Raw genomic sequence first — 19,387 nt, 5'->3', positions numbered from 1 at the left:
GCCCGCCCTTATCCCGCGGGCCGCGCGGCTGCCGCTGCTCTGCTCTGCCCTGTTGCCGCTGCTGCTGCCATGGCGGCCCCCGGAGAGGCGCAGGACGTGATGGCGCGGTACCGCTCCCCGCTGGTGTCGCGCTACGCCAGCGCCGAGATGGCCTACAACTTCAGCGAGAGGAAGAAGTTCAGCACCTGGCGCCGCCTCTGGCTCTACCTCGCCCAGGCTGAGAAGGTAACGGCGGGACGGGCGCTGAGGGCAGAGCGGCCCGGGGCGGGGGGACCGCGGTGCCGGGGCGTCCTCGCGTCCCCATTCCCTTTAGGGCTCTGGCGGATGAGGGCCCGGGAATCGGCCGTACCTTCCCGGAGCTATCCTCGGGAAACCGACCCGAGCAACTTTGCAGGCGCCCCTTTGGCGCGTTCCGGGGAGCAGGGGGGCTCTGCGAGTTCAGGGTTATCCAGCCCTCTGTACGCAATCCCTCCTGTCGCCCCTCAGCAAATCATTTCTTCTCGCCTCCTACCCTCCCCCTTGCACTTTTACCTGCACTGTAAAATTGGTTTTGTAAAAGCTCTGCTAAGCAACTTCTGGTGAGGGGTTGCCTTTGAGCAAACAGCGGTGTCCTTCCCCAGCGCTCAGCTGTTTGCTTTGCAGGAGGTGTGACGGGTGAGGTGCACTGTCCATTCAATCCGATGGCTGGCTGGCTGTGCCAGCCGGACCACCCCCTGCATCTGTGGCCAGTTGTTGTCAGATAGCCCTTTTTTTCCGAGATAAGTTTGCTTTTCGCCAAAGTGAGCAGTACATTTACTCCGCAACTAGTTGTGATGTTTCTGGTAGGCTGAGTGCTGCAAATAAAAAAAAAAGTGCCTCAAAAGATTGGGTACTGTGTATTAATAATTCAACTATTAGGAAGCAGCGACTGAGAGTATGTCCATATGATTGCAAGCTGTTTTGTTAGTAGAGGATATGAAGTTGACTTTTTTAACGTGCACTTGAAGCTAAACTTTTTGACTTTGACTCTGGTCCTAATTAGGGATACATGTACAGCTATTATTACATCTTAATTGACACACAGTTTTTAAGTTGCACTGACTTGATTCCTTGTGACTCTTACCAGGTTTTTGATGGTGAAGAAGCTGTAATGTGTTACCAAAACAAAAAAGAAAAAAAAGGCACAAAACCACCCCACTTTCTGACAGAATGGCTTTAGCTTTCAGACTCAATAGGAGCCTGTTTGTTCTGTGGAGAGTCCAATTTCTGTTTTCAAAGCCCTGGGATTGTTAGAAGCAGTTCAGTCTCTAGGTCTGGCTGCTCCTGAGCGCAAAGGCAGAGAAGCACCATGCTGGAGAATGTCATTACAGTGCACAATGTCATTACCATGTTCCTTCTCCATGCAAGGATAGTGTCACTACACAGCATTGTCAATAATATGCTGGACCAAATGTGATGTTTCAGAAGCTGAAGATGTAATTATACAGCTGTGCTAAATAGGAGTCACCTCCCAAAGTACTGCATGCTTGATTTTGTCAAAGTTCAGATGCTTTAGTGAGAAAGCTGCAAATCTCATCTGGCATAGAAAGTGTCTGTGCTATGAATGCATGCTTGAGGAGCTTTGCATGTTCAAAGCATGACAATTTAAACATTGTTGTATCGATTCCATCAGGTAATCATCACTTTTACTTCTGTTCAAGAACAAAATATGTGAGTTGCCCAATAGAAGAAAGCTTGGAGGAGCCAGTCTGGGGCTTTTAGGTTTCCATTCCCAAGCCCTGAATTCCGGGCTACCCCATTTATTGGCCCTTGCTCTGCCTCCCATTGCCACCCCAGACTTCTGTTCCCAGAAAATAGAGATAGGTCTTACAACTTCTTGAGCTCTCTTTTCATAGTGGGAAGAGGAGACTACTATTTTTATCTGGCTCCTCATTCCAGAACAGCTTGTAATCTAATGTCAGCTCTGGACTAAAAAGAAGGGAGAGTCAGCTACTTCCAGCACCTGTTACCTCCGTCAGTGGTCAGTAAGTTACACATACAAACAGTTTCTTTTGGCTCCTTGTAGAAGATGCATAGTATTTCTATGAAAAGGAATACTCACTCAAATACCAGGTAATTAATGAACTGTGGCAATTTACTGCAGCACGTGTCCTCATTTCCAAGATATTAATGTGTTGCTTCTTTTTGAAGATACATAGCTTATCTTTTCAGATACAATAAAAACCAAACAGTAACAGATGAACTCTGGGCAATACTTTCTTTTGCCTTCTGATAAATCAGATCTAGGAAGGTCTAACCATGGGTTTTCTTAAAGTTGCAGGGAGTAGTAAGACAGAAGACGTGCAGCTTAGTGATAAAATTTGAGGTAAAGTGTAGGGCCAGGCAGATGGCTTCAATATTCACTCTACTTAATAAGTGAAATTTTCAAGTGCTCCACTTGGAGTATGTGAGATAAGAATGAAGGAATTCTTTCAGTAGGAACTGAATTTGGCAGAAGGTCTATACAGTGTTTTGCTCCTTTCAGCAGGCAGGAGTTTGAAACAGCAGGGTTAGCAAAGTGTGGGATTAGCAAGAAAAACTTCTTTTTCCCAACTGACAGTATTTAAAGTTTGGGTTAAGAACTGAGGTGTCTGAATTTATACCCATCCCAAAACACCAGTTTAATTTTTGCATAAATTCCTTTGTGTTATGATTCTTCTGTTAACACTTTTTATCTTGAACTCTTGACTTAATTGTACTGGAAAGTCAAGTACAAATTTCTTGGAGCTCTCCCTTTTCGTAGAAGTAGCTTTGATGTCCTGCAGCATCAAAGAATATAGAATCATAGAATATGTTTTGCACATATGAAATATAAATGTTTTCTCTCTTTCTTTAGTAACCCTCCATGTGGTTTTTCTGTCCAGTTTAAGTTTCATTGTTTTTCTGTCACATGTTCTTTATATGGTGGACAACCCAGTGTTCTCATTCTGTGTGCAGGAGCTGTGCCATGTCATCTGCCTGTTCTGCCCCATCCTTTAGGAAAAGTGATGGGCAGTCAGAGCTGTTAGAGTGGCACATCAAAATACTGGGGCAGTCTCAGAAGAATGATGCCTTAAAAGCACAGTCCAGAAAGTTCTTCACTGACTTCACTGAGCTGTGGTGCTTTGGGAAAAACCTTGTGCTCTTCCTTATGTAGTTTTCCTACTTGGTTTTCTTAGGTGCACAGGTTTGAAGGATGTTTGTTTTCTTCCCGAGGTACTGTCAGTATCAGCAAAAACTCATAGAGAAGAGACTCACATGTTTGTGGACAGATGAGAACATCATTTGTCTTGGCACTACCCTAGCTTGCACGTGTTCTCTGTCCAGTTGTCCCTTTTGGGAGGTTATTTCTTTCCTCTCTGTGTGACTGTGTACTGTGGTCAGCTTTTCCCAAAGGATCAGGATGTCTGAGCAAGGCATGAGATTTTAATCTTGGCACAAGAATCATTGCCTGCTGAGCTGCCTGTGCTTTTAGGCAGTTGCAGTCTGTACCAGTGCGCCTCAAAGGCAGCAGTCTGGGGCCAGGTGCCTTTCCCCATTGAGCTGGACACTCACAGGTATGTATATGCTTGTGGCAGTGTAAGTTTGGGTACTAATTATCTGATGAGGTCCTTGAGAACCCATCTGCTTCACTTGCTGTCTTATTCAGTTCCAGGTTCCATATCTGCAAACCATTTTTTCAGTCAGTTTGATTCTGAACAGAACCAGTTTTTTAAATTCTTTGAATCCTGGAAGCCTCCTGGTTGATGATTTCTCATCACTCATGCACAGGACAATAGTATTTTAATTTGGAAAAGGCAGTAATACCAAGTTCACTGTGAGACTTTTAATTTCTCAGTATCACAAAAAGACATTTTTCTCATCTTAGTGGATTGCACCAGTGTATAATGTGTGGTTGGATATCTTTGTTTTTAAGTCAGCTTGCTAAAAAGCTCTAGCAATTAGTTTTGAATATGAACTAGGAGCATTCATCTCCTTCTTCTAGATCAAGTAACATCAAGTAACTGATTTCTCAAGGTTTCATATTCAGTCTGAGATGAAGTACTACAGGACTTTTGAAAAGGTACAAACATAGAAAACATATACACCTTCCCATATGTTTTAAGCCCCCAGTTTATAGTTGTGTAGGTTTAGTTGTGGTCCAGAGAGTTTTTCGTGACACAAGCTATTAGTCACATGTTAGCTGGATTTTTCTTTAACAAAAGATAAATTTCATTAAAAGAAGTTCAAACTATACTATTTTTATATCACTTTTCCCCACGTCCTTTAATTTTTGTAGTTTTCTCAGGAACTTTACATGATTGAGGAAGGCACGAAGCCCAAGAGGAACATCTGAGAATGAACACTGTCCTGTCCTATTGGGAAAGGCTGGAGAGCCCTAGAATGAAAGCATTTGCTGTTACAGCTCGTTTATACCAAATTGTCACACTTCTGGGAGATGTCAGACGGGAGTCAATTATTTAAACAGCTTCTGACTCCATTTGTTGGCAAAGAGAAAATGCAATGAAAGTTCTTTTCCCCTTGCAGTCACTTGGGCTTTCAATCACGGATGAGCAGATCCAGGAGATGGAAGCAAACCTGGACAACATTGACTTCAAGATGGCAGCGGAGGAGGAGAAGAAGCTGCGTCACGATGTGATGGCCCATGTGCACACCTTTGCCCACTGCTGTCCGAAAGCTGCAGCCATCATCCACCTTGGAGCAACCTCCTGCTACGTAGGGGATAACACGGTAATAGTGCATTTCCAGCTCCCTGCCTGCAGAGCTGGGTTAAACAAAGCTACAGTTGTTTATTTTATAGCTCTGTATAAAATGTTATGTGGATTTTTCAGTCATTTTTGTTCATTTTACTGTTGAAGTTAATTCAGTTCTTTTACCCTAGGAAAGCAAGCTCCACTTGCCTTCTTTCTTCTGATGTGAAGTAAAATCTATCTGAAAACTGTTCCCTAACCTCTGCTTACATGTTAAATATTCAAGGAGATAAGAGGGGAGTTGCAAACACATGAAGAAACATGTGAACTGTGTGATTTATCAGTTACTCCCCTGTGACAAGAGTTCACTGACTTACAGAACAAGGTCCATGAGCTTTCAATTGCTACTTGGAACCCCTGCATAATTCAGGGGAAAACAAGCTTTTCAGTAGAGAAGAGAATGGATGAGTGTGTTAAGTGAAAAAGGAAATACTACTCTTCTACAGAACTGTAAAATACTTGTGAAGAACCTCATCTACAACAGAGAGCAAACTGAAGCCTTATATCTCACTATATGTTGCTGTTCCACTGTTCAAGTCACTGCAACTTCACAGATGCTTTTGTTGCATGAGAAGCTGTTCTGTGATTATTTATTCTTTGCTCCTTTGCAAACCTGTTTAACTTTTGGGTAATACCACCTTCCTTGTGACACCTGTGCCCAGCTGTACCTCATGTTCAAAAGAAGGAGTAAAGACGACTGGTGCCTCATCAGCCCACTTACTTTTCTGCTGTCTTTAGCCTACAGTGCCTGTATTTTCCACTTGGGACCACATGATTTAGTCTGTCATTCCAGGGGCAGTCCCAAGACCTCAAAATAGTCATTCATAGGTACTTGGTGGAATCAGGTCATCCACCACTTATGACTTTCCATGGATGGTATAAAAGGAGCAATGGTGGATCCAGCATTTTTGTCATAAGCAAGTTCAGTGCAACCTCTATTCCAAGAAGGAAGGCAAATCATTTAACAGGAGACTTTTGAATCATCTGTGTCATCTCTGGGAGAAACGGTTATGTCTGGTCCTTTAAGCATGGCCCAAAGTTCCTTTTTTTGCTTCTTGCAGGATTTGATTGTCCTCCGTGATGGGTTTAACCTCCTGCTGCCCAAGGTGAGAAGGTGGTTCTGCAGTGTCTCAGAAATGGGGAGCACTCATGTCCTGTGCATAGCCTGTGTTTAACTTGGATTTTCCTAAACCTTTGTGGGAGATAGGAGGAGTTGTCTGTCTGGGTTGTTGTCAAAAAAGTGAAGTTCCCTTTCTTTCCTTTCTCAAGTCTTTTCCCAGAGCTTTTTGGCTCACAGTGGGAATTATAAGCAGCTCCTTGTTTATCTGTGCCCCAGGTACTACATAGCAATAGAACTGTATTGCTTTCAGGATTATCTTAGTCTTATCCTTAGCTATATTCCTAGGAGTCTGTCAGCATTCAAGAAACTATATAAAACAATTTTCTGAGGTCAAATATAGCAGGAGTGTAGTGCAGTGGTGTCTATCTGACCTGAATGAGTTGGCATCCAATTTGCCCTGGACTGTATGTGTGTCAATTATAGCCCAAGCAGCTTTATTTCTGACTAATTCCAGGAATAAAGAAAATACCCAAGGATGAGCAAACTGCAGGATTGGGTTGGGTATGAAGATTAGACTAGTTTGAGCTCAAGTCCAATGACTTGTGTGAGCTCTTGAGTTCTGTAGCAAGCAGAAATAGCATGCATGCCCTGAAAAACGGAAACATGCCATATTCTACGGTTAGAGGGGGCTGCACAGTTGCCCCTCAAGGTCCCTCCCTGCACAGTGGTTTCCCTCCCCTTTTTCTCACAATGTTGTGCTTAAGTATGTGAACTTCTGTGTTGTTTGGGGTTTTTTCCTCTCTTATTCCACCTCTTTTCTATCCTTCCTGCTTCCACCAGCTTGCAAGGGTGATCAGCCGGCTGGCCGACTTTGCTGAGAAGTATGCTGACATGCCTGCTTTGGGCTTCACTCACTACCAGTAAGTAGCCATCAGCCTTTGCTTTCTTTTTGTTGTCTGTGCTTTGATTAAACTGACCTGCTGCTGCTCTTTTGCCATCCTTTTTCCCATCTCTGACCAGTTGGTGGCTCAGAAAAGGTGTATGTTCCTTACTCCAGGCTTGTTCAGGAAATTGGACTGCTCTGACTAGCTGTCAGCAATTGCTTCAACACAGCTACAAATAGAGGATGACTTCCAGGAAAACACAGATGTGCATGTTCTGGGCTGTTTCAAAAATGCGTGACTGGGAATTGCACTAAGCCTGTCTTCCAGTCAAATTTTCTTGGTTTTTCTTTAAGTTATTTTCTGCTGCAGCCTAGAAAGTTTTGTTAAACAAGTAACATCTACTTGTTACTACAGATGCTGAGTCAAAGGATAATGAGATGTGGGTGCTTCTGTTTTTGGGGTAGTTTAATCTCCTGCTTCATGAAGACTTTTTTCAGAAGCATTAAACTATACCATGAGCTGAGCCTGGGTCTCCTACCCAGTGATATGGAGCAGCAAAGGCAGGGAAATTAAGCACAGGTCATGTCAGACTCAATGTCTGGCACTTGAACATTTCTCCCAAAGGAGAGTGAAAGCATCAGGTCAGGTCTTTGATTTATTATCTTGCTGTACATGCAGTCTCGGTTCCATCAGCTCTAGTCCTACAGCTCTCTTCATCTACAGCTCTTTGGAGGACTATCTGTGTTAGTCTTATTTGGGCTTTTGGAAAGAGGACAGAGGAGCGTTCAGGAAGTGTGTACAAGGTAAAATCAGAATTGATGTCTCAGCCTTTTCTGTGCTGTTTGTCAGCAGGGCCTTTACTCCATTCACAATCACGTCCATATTTTCCCTAGCCTTCCCTTTTCCTCCTTATGTACTTGCAGAGGCCTGTCTTGTTGCCTTTCACATCCCATACTACATTCATCCAGGTGTGTTTTGGCTTTCCTTGCCCTGTCTCTGCAGTGTTGAATAGTTTCTTTGTATTCCCGCTGGAATTGCCTGTCCCTGCTTCCAGATCTTACAAGCTTCCTTTTTATGTCTGAGCTTAATCAGGAGCACATTGTTCATGTGTGTATGTTTTTTTGAAGTAGCATAGAGGTTTTCTTTGGAGTTCATGTGGATTATTTGAAATATTTCACTTTCCGGAAAGTGATTTCCAGAAACACCGCTGTTTTTGCCTCAAAGCATTTTCAGGGGGACTAAAGTGTAGCTGAAGCTTGCACTTACTTATTCCAAGGTAGAAGTCTTACAAGAAGTGTTGGCTGACAGCATTGTTGAAGTGTGTTTGCCCAGAGGCTGAGGAACACATTTTTATAAATAAGAAGGAAAGCTTCCTGAGAGGAATCATTAAAAATCACAAAGTGAATGCAGTGTGCTGAGAAGTTCACACCAGTGCCGTAAGTCAGCCAGGGTGCCACCCATGCCCTGGGTGAGCAGAATTGGGTGGGGGACTGATGCACCCCCAGTCTGCACAGCCCCTGCAGGCCGGCAGGGGGCGCCAGGCTGGCACTTGGACACCGGATTGCTGTTTTCTGGTACTGTAATTCCATCTAATTCCTGAAAGGAATGATTACATCTTCAGTACATCCTTCTGCCTAAGCCAAATCCTGTTAATTTCTGCTCAAATGAGTTAATAGAGCTGGATCTGTAGGGAACTCTTAATGGCAAACTCAGCAGTGAAGTGTGGTGCTTGGGCAAATTCTCAATGAGTCGTGTTGTGTTCTTGATTGTTTTCAGACCTGCCCAGCTCACCACTGTGGGGAAACGCTGCTGCTTGTGGATTCAAGACTTGTGCATGGACCTGCAGAGCCTGGAGCGGGCTCGGGATGACCTGCGCTTCCGGGGGGTGAAGGGCACCACTGGCACTCAGGCCAGCTTCTTGCAGCTCTTTGAGGGAGACCACAGCAAAGTACGTCAGACAGCCCACGGTGCAGGCATACGGTCTTGGCAATTGTCCGCTCTGGAATGCTGCTTTCTTTGAGGGAACATTGAGATTCTCACATTAAATTTACAAAGTCACCCTGATCCTTCTGGGGCTCGTTGACTAGCCTCTGTGAAAGTAAGCAGCATTTGGAACGGGATATTTCACAGAAAGTAGAAAATTTTTTGACCATAAACTGAGAAAAGCAAAGACCATTTTTGCTCTTGCTGACCTTGCTGCGTTGTGTTTTGAGCTCTGTTTTTTTTTCACTTCACCCCAAGGTTGAAGAACTGGACAGATTAGTGACAGAGAAGGCAGGATTCAAGCGGTATGTAACACACATTCTTAGCAGTGTGTGACTGCTGCTGGTACTGTTGGCCCAGATTTCCCTGGCTGCCAAGCCAACATCTGTGCTGCTGTTCACTTATTCCCCCTTGCCATCTTCCATTCCCAGTTGCATTTTCCTGCATGAAACGTCACCTCTTAAATCAGCCACTTCTTGTCTCCCTGTCAAAGCACAGCTGTCTCTTTTCCTCTGTTTACCTCTCTCCCACCTGCATGCTGCCCCAAGAAATTGACAGCCTGAATCCAAAGTTGTTCTCATCCAAGCAAAATGACAGCCCTCCACTTCAAGAGCCACGTCACTGCTTGCTCAAAGTCTTGCAGTAGTACTCTTGTGTCTGCCTGGAACACTCAATTCCTGTGCTTATTTCTAGGGCTTACATGGTCACCGGGCAGACCTACAGTCGCAAGGTGGATATTGGAGTCCTGGCTGTGCTGGCCAGTCTGGGGGCTTCTATACACAAGGTGAGCACCCTGGTTCTATACATTGGGAAGATGGAGAAATGTTTCAGATCTTGAAGAGAAGGTACTTTGGTGCAGGATGCTCTACTCAAAAATATTGGTGTTCCTTGTTCAGCTATCTTCTTTGTGGTCATGAAAATTCACTGCTGGGTACATGCCTGATACTCAAATCTCAAAGATCTTAAAACCAGTGACAAATAAAGCAAGTTAACTGAGCAGATTCTAAAATGGTTTAACAACTCCCACACCAGATATTAGTCTAATCTATGCTAAATTGATCCAATTAGAGTAAATGTCTTTCCTAGTGATGTATGAGTTCTTAAATTTCACCATTTCCTCCTAGTTAATTGCCTTTCTGATAATGGTGTTCTCTCTGTCCTTGTGGATTCTTTTCATTGATTTATCTCTGTTCCCTCCTTCGTCCTCCTCTTGGGCTAAAGTGATCTGTGGTATTTTCTTCTGTTTTGGTTTTTTCCCAGTTCAGTAAGCACACATTATCTGTGTTTGCAAATCACTGTGCAAGTTTGTTATGCATTTTCAGTGTTCTCTTCTAATCTGTCTTCCATTCCCTGCAAACATTTGCCCTTGCTGGAGTCCTGTTCCCATCTAATCCAGTGGACATGCTGTTTTCTGTGTTGTCTTGACAAATATGTTTAGGCCAGGAAGTATGATTGCAGTATCAATTTTTTTGTCAAATTTTCCACTGCCCCCAGTTTACTTCTTGCCCATAGATGCAAAGATTCTCCAAGAGCACAAACACTAAGATACATTGGTGGGTGTCAGTTTGGTTCTGTTTTGTTAATTTCTCATGCTTGCTTTCCAGATTTGCACTGATATTCGTCTTTTGGCCAACCTGAAGGAGATAGAGGAGCCTTTTGAGAAAGACCAGATTGGTAAGGGATGAGAGAGTTTTCTTGACTGGTGTGTGTGTCTTTTCATTTATGTTGGTGTGGCCTTTTAAACAAACTTAGAAATGTCACTGACAGAATTTGCTTTAAATTAACTGGAGTTGACATTGTTAGTATTTTCAATCCTTTTAAAAGAAAGGAGGGGAGGGGGAAGGAAAAAGAAAAAACACCTTACCTATTACACCTTACCTAAGGTTTCTGGATATTAAGTAATTAAAATCAGATTTGTATTTGTGCACTCCCTGTGTTTGTGGGGAGAGCAGGAGTAGCCATGTGTGTTCCATTGCCTAGAGAGGCAGACCTGGATTTGAGGATGATTTTAATACCCATTCACTAGAGCAACAAGCAGCACTGTAAGCATCTGAATTTGAAGGACATTATTACTGAGCAGATGGAGCTCCAACACTGCTAAGATTGCCATGGGTAGCCTAGAGAGATGGTGCTAAATGCTACATTAAAAAGTAAACTATTTGTCCCTTTTATGTAGTAGTACTTCTGTTTTGTATAACTGCAAAAATGTCATCTCACTTTTTCTTTGCCCACATTTAGATGTTTCTGATCTGAAGGAGGAAATGGTGGTGTCAATTTTGTTATTATAGAAAATTGTTGTATTTTGAGGCTTTAGTCAAAACTGTGATATTGCCCTGATTTTTGAAGATTTTAAGCTTTCTGATGTTTACATTCTTGTAACAAATTTTCTCACACACTTTCTGTAAATAACTTATTGTTTTGCATTCTTTTATGAAAGAAGAGAAATTTGATAGACTGTTAGTTTGTCCAGTGTCATTGGAGAGGTGGCACTTTCACCTTCCAGTCCACTGTCACTTTTAGAAAACTATAAATGTTACAGTCAGAAAATAAACTTCCCCCTTTCTTCACCTTGAGAGCGGCGGTGCGTGCGCTCGTGTTGTTTCGTGTCCTATAGTGACACTATGATTCCTGCCACATTTTCCTTTCCTGGGGGAGGATCTGTATCTCTTCTCCTCTAATGCAGCACTCCTCCTGTTGCCCTGTTTGCATCCCTGTTCCTGCTTTCCAGGCTCGAGTGCAATGCCCTACAAGAGGAACCCGATGCGCTCGGAGCGCTGCTGCAGCCTGGCGCGGCACCTGATGACGCTGGTGATGGATCCCCTGCAAACGGCCGCCGTGCAGTGGTTTGAGAGAACGCTGGATGACAGTGCCAACAGGTCTGTTCACATGCTGCAGAGAGCTCCTCTGGCCTCTGCAGAAAATACTGCCTTGAAACTAAACCCACAAGGTACCACCTGGACAAAAAGCAGTCTCAATAGAGACTACAATCTGGTTTCCTTTGTACCATCAGATAAAAACTGTTAGGTTATTTTTAATGTCAAGATCTTCTGTAAAGTAAACCAGCAGTGAAAGGGAGGGATACAGAAGCCAGGATAGTAAATTGCTTTCATAGTCTTCCTGTTTCAAAAGCACAGTATTACAGTACTCACATTTCTCAAATTCTCCTCCTTATTTTGGATGCAGTTTTTTGACCCTGCTTTTTTTTTTTTTTTTTCACTTTTTGGAGAATAGTGAAATACCTTAACCCTCCAAATAATCTAAAAAAAACATATTTTAATTTTGAAAAATATTCTTTACAAGGAGTAGTCAGATCCTGGAGAAAGAGCACAATTACTCTACTCTTTAAAAAGTTTCATGAAAATATGTGCAGGTCTTTAGGATATTGCTCAGCAAATTTTGCTTTGTTTTATAATTCTTCATTACAACTATTTTGAGCTGAGCAGAAGTTATCTACAATTATTATCAAGTAAATTACAGCAATTAAATTCAATTCTTCCATCTTTTATTTGGCACTAAATCTGCATAAAGCTCATGCCTACCTTTGAAATATTTTAGTTTCAAAGTCATATTCTGTTGCAGAATTGATCTCTTAGAATCTTAGAACTCTCTAGACTTCTAAGGTATGGCACCTGTGAGACAATGAACAGCAGCAGTTTTGGCTTAATTAATGCTAGATTAGCATTAAGATTGCTGACAAGAATGTTATTTTTAAAATGTCTCCACAAACATAATACCTGCATAACATTTTGTGAAAAAATAGATGATTTTTTTCCCAGGGGGACCTTACTCCACAGCTCCTAGTCTCATTAAAAAAAGATCTGAATAGGCAGCAGAAAACAACGTAAATTTAAGAAATTGCATACTGGTTGATATGGTGTGTTTATTTCCCAATAGGCACCAAACATTGAGAGATGAGCTGGAATGTTTAAAATTTTATTTTCATCTCATCTAATAGAAAGACTAATCTGTCCACTTCATTAACCAAACAGAAAAATCTATACTCTTGTTAAAGCTACAGTGTCTTGAAGGAGAACAAGCCAGAGAAAGTTCAATCAATCTACAATCCAGCAAAGTTGTTGTAAGGCACTGTGATAGAACTGGAGGGCTTAGATGTATCTTAGTGCTATAGATGTAGCACAAGGTTCAAGAACTAGGAAATTTTAAAAGATGACAGTTTAGGATGGGCCAGACCCTGCTGTCACAGAAGATGCTATGTTTGCTGCATTGTGATGCAGAGCATTTTGCCTGATACAGCTCAGGCCCCACTACTCCTCTTGTTTCCCTCCTTTGCTTTTTGTCAGGAGCCTCCTTTGTGACCAGGAGCTGGTTTCTTGGAGGAAGCCCTCACCAAATGCATGGATTCCCTTGGAAATTCCCCACTGAGCACAGCCAGGCACAGCATGAGCATGCAGCAGGAGGGTAGGATCAGTAGTAGACACTTCAGCAAAGAGCACATAGGGAAAGATCCTGTAGATTTCTGCCCTGTTTCCTATCTGTGTAAGCACTGAATTATCTTGGAGCTTTCTATGTCTGCCTTCACCTTTTCCCTCTTCCTCTCTACTGTCTAAAAAGAAAAAAAAAAAAAAAAAAAGAGAGAATAGCTCCAGTGTTAGGCCACAGTGATGCTGTTTAGAGCATTATTTACAGAAGCTGAAGGATCTGAGGTGGCTGGAATGTGGCCTTGTTGCTGACCAGGGTTCTGGGTGTGTGTGTCTCGTAGGCGTGTGTGTCTGGCTGAGGCTTTCCTCACAGCTGACATCATTCTGAGCACGCTGCAGAACATCTCCGAGGGACTTGTGGTGTATCCAAAGGTAAAGCAGGAGATAATGGACCTCCTTGGTAATGCCAGAACTATGCCAAAGTGTGCAAAAATGCTCCCACTCCAAGAATTACATGTTTATGTTAGTTCAAGTGGTTTCTGAATTTTGCTCTATTCTTGCCATATTCTCACTGTTGTAGGACATACATTAGGGGCCTCTTGTGAGGCCAGTAACAGAGTAAATACAAAACTTGTTACAAAGGATATTTTTCCCTGAATTACAGAATAGATCTGTAGAGCTTAGCAGTGAAAGATACTGTCTAGACAGATCTCATCCAGTCCTGGAACTTAGTACAGGTTAAAAAAAACTATTGGACATCTTTTCCAAACTAAGGTCTCATACAAGATATGGCTTCTAAGTATTATCAACTTCAATATCTGGATTTCCAGAGCTAAGTTCAAAAAGACAATGTGTCTTTGCATCACGGGGACAAATTTTTTATCAGGGCTTGTTACAATAGGACAAGGGGCAATGATTTTAAACTGACAGAGGGACAAATCAGATGATATAGGAAAGAAATTTTATTACAAAGAAGGTGGTGAGACACTAGAATAGTGTTGCCCAGAGAGGTGGTGGATGCCCCATCACTGGAAACATTCAGCATGAGGTTGGATAGGGCTCTGAGCAGCCTGATCTAATTGAAGATGTCGCCGCTCATTGCAGGTGGTTGAACTAGATGGCCTTTAAAGGTCCCTTCCAACTCAAACTTTTCTGTGATTTTGTCACCATTGCCCAGTCCCAGAGATTCAAGGGGAGAGGAAAAAATCTTCACTGCAAAGTTTTCAGTCGTCTATAGACTTTCTATAATGCTGTTTCTTTTTTCCTGTTTGGTTTTTTTTTTTTTGTGTGTGTGTGTGTTTAAGGTGATTGAGAGAAGGATCCGGCAGGAGCTGCCATTCATGGCCACAGAGAATATAATCATGGCAATGGTGAAGGCTGGGGGCAATCGTCAGGTACAAATGAAGTGTCCAAATTACCTTTGTTTGCAGCCTGGTGTTTGTCTCCTGAGAAACAAATGTATCTGGGCTCTTGTCCTGTCTCACCTTTCTCTGCTCTTCACCTGCTCCCACAGAGTTGTTGGTATTGCACTGGTGCTGCAAAGGCAGACTCTGCTCTCTGCGGGGAGAGCACTTGTGGAGATAGATCCCTGTTTTCTGTTAGGAACACTGTGTGTTTGGGCTAATCTGGCTGGCTGTGCTGGAGAGGAGGGAGACCTATTTTTATGTTTGATACTAGTAGGCGTTTTCCTTTTTTAAGTGTTTGAAGGAACTTGGAACACAGGCCAGGCTTCTTTAAATGGAACATGTTGGCAGTTGGCTACCTTGTAAATTAAAAGAGGATGAATCAGTACTGTTAACAAAAAAAAGCAAGTAAGACCATTCTGAATCACTCATTCATGTGTCATTCTTCCCTAACTCAGTACAGTATATTAACCACTTTGTTTATAGTCCTTCATTCAGCTTCCTGTGTTCAAGCAAACTGTAATTAAATATTTTCCTTAGTAAATAAACCCAGACAGAATTAGATTATATTTTCTTATCATTTAATTTCACAGTTCAGGTCAAAATTGATAATCAAATTTCTATCCTAATGAAACACCTTATTTTCATTTACCTTTTAGATAATAATTTTTCCTTCTATGATTCTTTCCACATCAAGGATAGAAGTGAAACTTGCAAGAATAATGGAAGGGTTTGATAGAAGCTTTGAGCAGAATATATGTGGTTTCAGTTTTCTGAAACAGTTGAGGCAAATCACCCATTACATTAGTCAGGAAATGTCATTTTTTCCTTTTTTTCCCCCCGTGTTTCTGATGTCAGTGGGGCAGTGAGTAAGCTTCCTGACTGTGCATTATTATTAAATGCATTAAGGGTCACATCATATGAATCACATTCTCTGATTCATTTGTGTCTCTTGTTGACCTGCCTTCTTTCTGGTTTAATTACATACTCATAGGGCTTAGTACCTTTGTAGAAGGTGTTCATATTCACATCCATATGTTCTGGTTTTGTGTGCTGGGAACTTTGGACCAGCACATTTTCTAGGCTTCCCACCTCATAGCACTGAAACTCACTTCCTTTCCCCACTACTAAACAGATCCCTCCCCTAAATATCTAAAAGATAGATGTGTTCACCTGAGGCAGGTCAGTGGTGAAGCAAAATGACATTTGGATAGAGAAAGCAGGATTATTTTTGTCCTAATTGTAGATCAAGGATAATACATTTAAGGAGAAGATTCCTGCATAGCTGTAAATGCAGTCACATGGCTGTATTTTACGACCAGCATGGCAATATCTGATTTTGCAGGTGGTACCTGACTACAGTTGGGTTCCCTTGTTCTTACCAGTTGATTCCAAAGGAATGGGGTTTTTTTTCCTCAGTCTATCCTTATGTAGGCCATGATTTGCAAAGTCTTACTGCTTATTAAGTTGGACAGATTCTTTTCTTTTCCCTTTTCAAAATCTGTAGAGGTTTTACATTATTTACATTGGAAAAAAAACAAAACCAAACCCTAGAATGACTCCTAAGAGTATTTGGGAAATTTGAAGAAGTATAAATTATTCCAGTGTCATTAGTTTATATTATAGCTCAGCAGGGAATCTATGTGACATTGGGACTGTTTTAGCCTCAAAGGGCAGATGTGAAAGGATGAAGAAAATCTTGTTTTAATGCAGTGGCATGTGAAGCACTGCAGTCAAAACTGCATCTTCTTTTTGCACTGTCCAGGGCAATACACTGCGATATTTTTTCCTCCCACCCGAGTTGGTGAGATGAACAGGTGCTGTCAATAGCAATGAAATGACTTTTTTTCCATCTTCCTCTCCCTGTACCTACAGGATTGCCATGAGAAAATTCGTGTTCTCTCTCAGCAAGCAGCAACTGTTGTGAAACAGGAAGGGGGTGATAATGATTTCATTGCCCGTGTCCGTGCTGATCCCTACTTCAGCCCTATCCATAGACAACTTGAAAGCCTGTTGGATCCCTCCTCCTTCACTGGACGTGCTCCTCAACAGGTGAAGTAGTGGAAAGAGGCTGTGGGTTGTAATGCAATGTGTAGTCTAATCCTGACTCCTTTTGTATATCATATGCACACTGTTTGCTACAGAGTGTACATATTACATAACTCTAACCATACTGCTAAGGCAGACACATTTTTCTCCTTTGATTTCCTTGGCTTTCTTGTCTTTCTTCCCTGTGGCTTCACACTTTTGACCCTGGACATACCAGACTGTTGGGTGTCTTTGTGAAACAGAGATCCCAGTGAGACAAGCAGGTCCAAATGGGGAGGAGGAGGCAAGTCCTTTTCCTCATTTTATTTTTCTCATCTTGAACAGGTGGCCAAGTTCCTGAAGGAGGAGGTCAGACCGGCGCTGATTCCATACCAAAGCAAGATGGGTGGGAAAGTGGAACTGGCACTTTAGGTATAGTCTGCAAATGTGTGTGGGTACAGGAAGACAATAAAAGCCTTATTGACCCAGGTCTATTTACTGTGTCATGTTATTTTGGTTCTCTACAGTACATGTAGCCCCCAGAGCTTACAGCCACGTTGATTCCAGATGGGCTTTTCATTCTTTGTTTGATGGAGGTCAAGCCTCCCTCTGTAGTGTGCTGAGTTACTGAGAAACGCTCAGCTGTGACAAGGTAACTTTATCACAGCACCTTCCTTGGCCCCTCACAGAGCACTGCCAGCTGTTTAAGAGCAGTGCCTGGTGCTGCCTGACATTCATGTGGGACTGACTTGTTGAAGAGCAGAGGTAAGGGGAACTGAGCCCACTCCCATTCTCACCTTTCTTTCCATGCCCTGACACTTTCTCCACAGGTGTCTCAAAACTTGAGAAGTTTGTCCTGGCTTTCAGAGTACTGTGACTTGGGGAGCAAAGAGGCCAAAACATTAGAAATAATGAAAGAGGGAGGCCATGGAACTTCATGGCTCATCAAACTGGTGCTCCTTCAGTGCTCCTTTCCTAGTTTAGTACTGTAAGTGTGGCTCTGTAGCTTCTGAAAATCATATTTACAGGTGTTTGTAAGAAGCCAGTCATTGTGTTGTGGCTGTGATTGTGTTCCTTGGCTATAGGTGCTTGATAATGAGTGCCAAGTGGACTCTGGCATGTGAAAGTTGTTCTGTACTACAAGTTTTGTCTCACAGGGAAAGAAAAAAGATACTGGAATTCATTGAATGTCAGAGAAATGTAAGAGCTTCAGTCTTATTTCTGACATCAATGATCTGTTTTGTAATATCTGTGCTTTACTGGCCTTTAGTAGTGGATCAAATTCTTTTCTCTTTGACTTAATCTGGAATAATTCCCTTACCTATTCTTCCAGTGTTATTACATCACAGAGCTTTTCTTCTGCTCTGCTCTTTTCTTCGGTGCAGTAGAAAAGCGCTCTCTCTCTGGCCTCTTATTTATTCAGACCCTCAGAGGTGACTTGATAAGGATTACTTGATGATTTTTGAAGTGTGGTTGCTAAAGAGAATTTTAAAAAGCAGAACTAACTGAAAGAGGCTACCGGCAGTCCTTCAGGTCATCATTATTGAAAGAGGTTTTTAAAATACTGTATGTTTTAGTCAGGCTTTAGAGCAGTGGGAAGCTTCAGGCTGTGATCTTCTTCCATCGAGACTGCTCTGGCTTTACCTTGCCCCTAGAATATGGCATTCAGAATGTCTCAAACATTTGCGAGTTTGATGGTGTTTAAAACATTTTGCTTGCTTGTGCTATTAACATTTAATTAGCCATCTGTTTGAAAAGTATAACTCTAACTGAACCCTCATCATTTTCAGGCTATTACTCAAATCGATAGCCAAGAAAGAAAACAGACAGATGCGTAAGTCCTCCTTTTTTGGTCCTCTTTCCTCCTTAAAAAAATCTACCAACCCTGTGTGGAGAGGAGGAACAGTATCTTTTCTCATCATTGGAAATAATATTTGTCAGGTAGAGGCTGCCAGCTGTGAGCTATTGGATTTGTTTTCCTGGAAATGCTAAAATGAGTAACAGTGGTACAGAGGAAAAGTCGTCCTCCTAGAAAACTGGCATGATAAATCCTTTAGGAGACTTCCACTCATCGGTTTGGGACCTGACTTTCTACTTTCCTGCAGAGTTGGCAGTGGCAACAGGCAGAGATGTAATTCTCCCCTCTGCTTGGGTGTTCGGGGGAGGTCAACAGGCAGTGCTTCAGGAGCAGCTCTCAACTTTTCAGCTTTTTTTTCTCCCCCTGTACTCAGCACTGGTGAGGCCAGACCTTGAGTCTTGTGTCCAATTCTGAGACCCTCAGTTCAGAAGGGACTCACAGTGAGGTGCTGGAGCAAGTCCAGAGAGGGGCAGTGAAGCTGGTGAAGAGTCTGGAGTACAGATCTGATGAGGAGCAACTGCGGGAGCTGGTGTTGTTTATCCTGCAGAGAAGGATGTTTAGGGGAATTGTCACTCCCTACAACTACCTGGAAGTAGCCTGTAGCCAGGTGGGGGTCAGCCTCTTCTCCCAGACAAACAGCAACAGGACAAGAGGCACAGCCTTAAGCTGGACCAGGGGCGATTCGGGTTGGGCATTAAGAGGAATTTCACAGAAAGGGTGATTAGACAGGGTGGTGGAGTCACCATCCCTGGAGGTGTTGAAGGAAAGACTGGACGCGGCACTCAATGCCATGGGCTGCTTGACATGGTGGCGTTCGGTCAGAGCGCGGGCTCCATGATCTCAGAGAGCTTTTCCAACCTAATCGATTCTGTGATTCCGTGACAGGGTCGTGAGGCCCGATCGCGCTTTGGGCCATTCGGTGCATGTCCCTGCAGCCCGTGCCCAGCGGGGCCATGCCGGCGCCTCTCCGCGCCCGCCGGGCCGCGCTTCCCTTCCCGGCCTACAGCCCCCGCCGCGCCGCGCGCCGCGCCCGCCTCCCGCGCA

The 19,387-nt window shown here is 43.0% G+C and overlaps 1 protein-coding gene across 2 annotated transcripts; it reads left to right on the top strand.

Annotated features, from left to right (window-relative positions):
- Positions 1-19: 19 nt before the first annotated feature.
- On the top strand, positions 20-16,979 carry ADSL (adenylosuccinate lyase). Of its 2 annotated transcripts, none has more exons than XM_059473142.1 (13): positions 20-225; positions 4,525-4,728; positions 5,810-5,854; positions 6,649-6,728; positions 8,469-8,640; positions 8,934-8,980; positions 9,369-9,459; positions 10,280-10,349; positions 11,404-11,551; positions 13,396-13,486; positions 14,359-14,448; positions 16,333-16,509; positions 16,831-16,979. In XM_059473142.1, the coding sequence occupies exons 1-13, from the start codon at positions 70-72 to the stop codon at positions 16,915-16,917; spliced, it is 1,458 nt and encodes a 485-aa protein (XP_059329125.1). In that variant the 5' UTR covers positions 20-69; the 3' UTR covers positions 16,918-16,979. The 2 variants fall into 2 exon arrangements, with proteins under 2 accessions (XP_059329125.1, XP_059329126.1); XM_059473143.1 differs by lacking the exon at positions 20-225 and adding an exon at positions 3,374-3,554.
- The last annotated feature ends 2,408 nt before the right edge of the window (positions 16,980-19,387 follow it).

The sequence above is a fragment of the Ammospiza nelsoni genome, chromosome 5 (assembly GCF_027579445.1).
Source record: "Ammospiza nelsoni isolate bAmmNel1 chromosome 5, bAmmNel1.pri, whole genome shotgun sequence".
Taxonomy (NCBI): Eukaryota; Metazoa; Chordata; class Aves; order Passeriformes; family Passerellidae; genus Ammospiza; species Ammospiza nelsoni.
The sequence above is the reverse complement of the archived record's forward strand: the minus strand, read 5'-3'. Positions and strand labels throughout refer to the sequence as shown.

Coding starts and splice junctions, on each gene's coding strand:
- ADSL (XM_059473142.1), top strand. CDS start 70: ATGGCGGCCCCCGGAGAGGCGCAGGACGTGATGGCGCGGTACCGCTCC. Junction 8,641..8,933: donor TTGAGGGAGACCACAGCAAA/GTACGTCAGACA, acceptor CTTCACCCCAAG/GTTGAAGAACTGGACAGATT. Junction 10,350..11,403: donor TTTTGAGAAAGACCAGATTG/GTAAGGGATGAG, acceptor CCTGCTTTCCAG/GCTCGAGTGCAATGCCCTAC.